The 3,397-nt window shown below is 38.1% G+C and overlaps 1 protein-coding gene across 2 annotated transcripts in view; it reads right to left on the minus strand.

Moving 5' to 3' along the window:
• The window catches only part of LOC111403851 (FT-interacting protein 1-like), a 9,336-nt gene extending 5,969 nt beyond the window's left edge, over positions 1-3,367 (minus strand). Inside the window, exons 1-2 of one of the 2 annotated variants that reach the window (XM_023032483.1) lie at positions 2,693-3,367; positions 1,979-2,513 (exon numbers count right to left, since the gene is read on the minus strand). In XM_023032483.1, the coding sequence (XP_022888251.1) occupies positions 1,979-2,150 (172 nt within the window). In that variant the 5' untranslated portion in view covers positions 2,151-2,513; positions 2,693-3,367. Of the gene's footprint in view, positions 1-675; positions 2,661-2,692 lie in introns of those variants that run through there. The other variant, XM_023032484.1, reaches the window with a different exon arrangement.
• Positions 3,368-3,397: the final 30 nt, after the last annotated feature.

The following is a 3,397-nucleotide window of genomic DNA, read 5'->3' on the forward strand; positions in this document are numbered from 1 at the left end:
TCTGATTGAGAAATCTGTTCTGGATCTTGAGCTGATTGAAATGATTCTGGAAGGTTAATTGGGCTTTTCTGTTTAAGGTCCATTGGACTTATAAGTCTAATAATAGAATTTCCAGTCTGCTGTGTCTGGTCTTCAGAAAAATTTTTATTTTCTGTAACAGGATTTTCAGCCTGTTGAGTCTGATTAAATTGAAAAGTAGGGGAATCAACAGTCCCCTGAGTCTGTTGAGCTTTTGGTAAGCCCAGAACCATAAACGGATTTGATAAGTCTTTACCAGCTTCCGTTTGAACTGGACTAGCTATAGAATTCTTGGGCTCCATATTACCTGCTTGTATCTGAACAATTGGATTTGAAATTTTTAAATTAATAATTTCTTGTTCTAATTCAGAAATTTTCTTTTGTAAAACTAATTTTTCTTGTTGTAAAGACTGATTTGACTCATTTAAAATTTTAAAATTCTTAGTCATACATTCACAATGTTTACAAAATTTAGAAGCATAATCTAAAGGCTGATCTGAAACATTCTTTAAAGAAGCAGCAACAAAATAATTAATTCCTATAAATTTTCTACATTCTTCTAATGCTTCTGAAATAGAATAAAATCCTTTATAAAGAGGATTTGGAAAATTCTTTATACAATCTGAAACTTCTAGCCAGGTATGATAAATTCCTAAGGACAAGCAAGTAAATCTCACAGCCAAATGAATTTCACCCATCTTTTTCACACCCGAAGGCTGTAAAACTAGAAGAGGATACGAATGTGTGTACACACGATCTGTTTCTAAAGTTGAAAGCCGAATCCTAACCTTTCCTATCCGCGATTCCTTTCCTTCTCCACCCGGTAGATTTCCATTATCGAATACACCAATGGTTAAGACCGTGCAAGGATCATAAACTTCCCAAGTGTATTGCTCATTCCATTTGGGGGAAAGACTGTTGATAATTGTCCTCGTCCTGACCCACTTCAGCCCGTATTTAGCAACGCAGTAAGCATCTGTCGTTGCCTGACCATCTACTGTCTTCATCGGTGATAGCCCCTCAGCATTCAAAATACCCAACTCGAGAATCCCAATGCTCGACTTCCACAATTGTTTAGCTGTTGGTTTAAGATCGCTGCTATAATGAGTCGATTCATCCAGAACATGGTAACCACCATCCAAAGAAATTCTTGCGTGAATCTTGCTGTTGAACTTCCCTTCCTTCTTTTCTCCTTCAACCAAAAGTTTTTCCAGATTATACCACCTTGTATTGACAGGTTTATTGTCCACCCTCTTGTCCACATACTTTAAAGGAATTGCACATCTTCCAAGAACTTCAGTTTTGTTGGGAGCAACCCTGTCTTCCACACTCAAAATCAACGGTGCCTCGAATGGCTCTACAGCCACAAACATCAGATCCTCATTCCACATAGGATTGATACTCCGACTCGTGGAAACTTGTGTAGTAAGCCCTTCATTTCCCAAAATGGCCTTCACATAAACTTCTGGAAACCTACTTTTATCGCTTGGTTGCAAGTCTTGAGCTTCAATCACGTTTACTCTCAGATACCACAGCTTAGGTGAGGGGTAGACCTTTGACCTTATACTCGAAAGGCTGTCCACACCACCAACTGCTACACTATCCGAAAGCCACGCCTCGGGAAATGCTTCATCAGCTTGAGTGCCCATCCAAACAGCCAACATGACCTCTCCTTTAACCTTATCACCCTTCCTATCCTCCAACCTAAACCACTGTGGGGCCAGAGGACTATCTGGGGGAACCCTTTTAGGAATCACATTCAAGTCAAACAGAACCCGACCCATAAAATCATCCTTCACAACATCCTTATCTTTCACTGTAACCTCAACGATCGAGGCCTGAAGCCGATCCTTCGAGAAAGCAAACACCTGATTCCACTCCGGGTTTGACTTCTTTTCAAAATGACGGGTTACACCCTTATAGTTTCCAAGCTTAACCTCAACATAAGGGTCACAGCTACCCGTAGCATCCTTTCCAGGTAAGTCTTTAGCCTTCACAACCCGGACATAAAGGTACTCCATTTGCTCAACGAGGTCATAGGTGCTTGTGAGCTTATCCCCGATGAACTTCCCTCCACCAAGAAGCGGGTTGGTCTCCCTCAGCGAGAAATCTTCTTGTGGAGGCCTTTCCATTTTCTCCTCTTTTCCTTTTCGACTCTCAATTCAGAATATCCCCACAACCAAAATTTCAAGAATACGATAATAAATCTTTGAAAAACCCTTCACAGATCTTAGCAGAAATTCTTGATCAGCTTACCGTTCAAGAGACATTTCACAACTGCCTAAATCTCCGAAAATAATCACAGGCAAACAGAGTCTTAAATGGCCAGTGGACAAACATATAACAAAGGTAGAATACTGAAACTACAAATGCTTATACTTAAGGTGCGGAGCAAAACAAAAAACTTAAGATTACTTTCAAATAGAGAACCTTAGAAAGGAAATTCTTGCTAATCCCGGAATTATTTAAAAGCTTCGGTTCTTAATGGTTCGAACCTGTAAAACAAATTAATATAAACATATACATTCAAATAAATAAACAGAATCATAATTAAAATCTAAAGAATGGGAGAAAATTATTAGCAAATTTGTTTAAACTGCATAGATTATATATATAAGGTAAACAGACATATAATAAGAACATAAAAGCTTACATCCTATAAAAAAATACATACCCAAATCAATCCTCAGAAAGAACCAGCAATATCTTGCATGAAAAATCCAAATGCAGAAATACGTACTATTAATTTTTGTGTTATTCCTGTGATTTATAAAGAACTATTTGTGCAGGTATAAATATAGATATAGACATGCAAAAGAACAATAGATATATCTACAAAGCAAAGAGATGGATATACATTGAGGATTCCCTGAAGCTGAGATGATAAGATTCTAAGAGGAGAAATAGATAAAGGTGTTCAATTTTTGCTGCCTCAGGAATCAAATAGTATGATCTAGAAAGAGAGAATAAAAGATGAAAGCAGAGAGCAAAAACAGAATTTCTCTCTTTCCCCGAACTTTTTTTTTTAAGAACGAGAAAGATGAATATTGAGGATGAGGGACCTCGTGAATCCGCTTTGGGAATCAAATGCTAAAAACATATTGTGTTTACCGACTACCGTGCGTATGTATAGAATCTACAAAAGGACTATGAATATCTTTATGTCTCTTTCTTTTCCTTTTTTCTTTTCCCTGTAGCTTGAACGTCGTAATTCGCATGGCGGTGCATCGGAGGACTATGGCAGGAACGACTTCCGTCTGATCTCCGATCAAGCTAATCATGAATGCGTTGATCCCCATTGCTGATGGGAATAAGAGAGGACTGGAGCCCTAAATTTAAATAATGCTCTTAATTGATCGACCACACAGAAAATTGGTTT

This window comes from Olea europaea, chromosome 11, assembly GCF_002742605.1.
Source record: "Olea europaea var. sylvestris chromosome 11, O_europaea_v1, whole genome shotgun sequence".
Classification (NCBI taxonomy): domain Eukaryota; kingdom Viridiplantae; phylum Streptophyta; class Magnoliopsida; order Lamiales; family Oleaceae; genus Olea; species Olea europaea.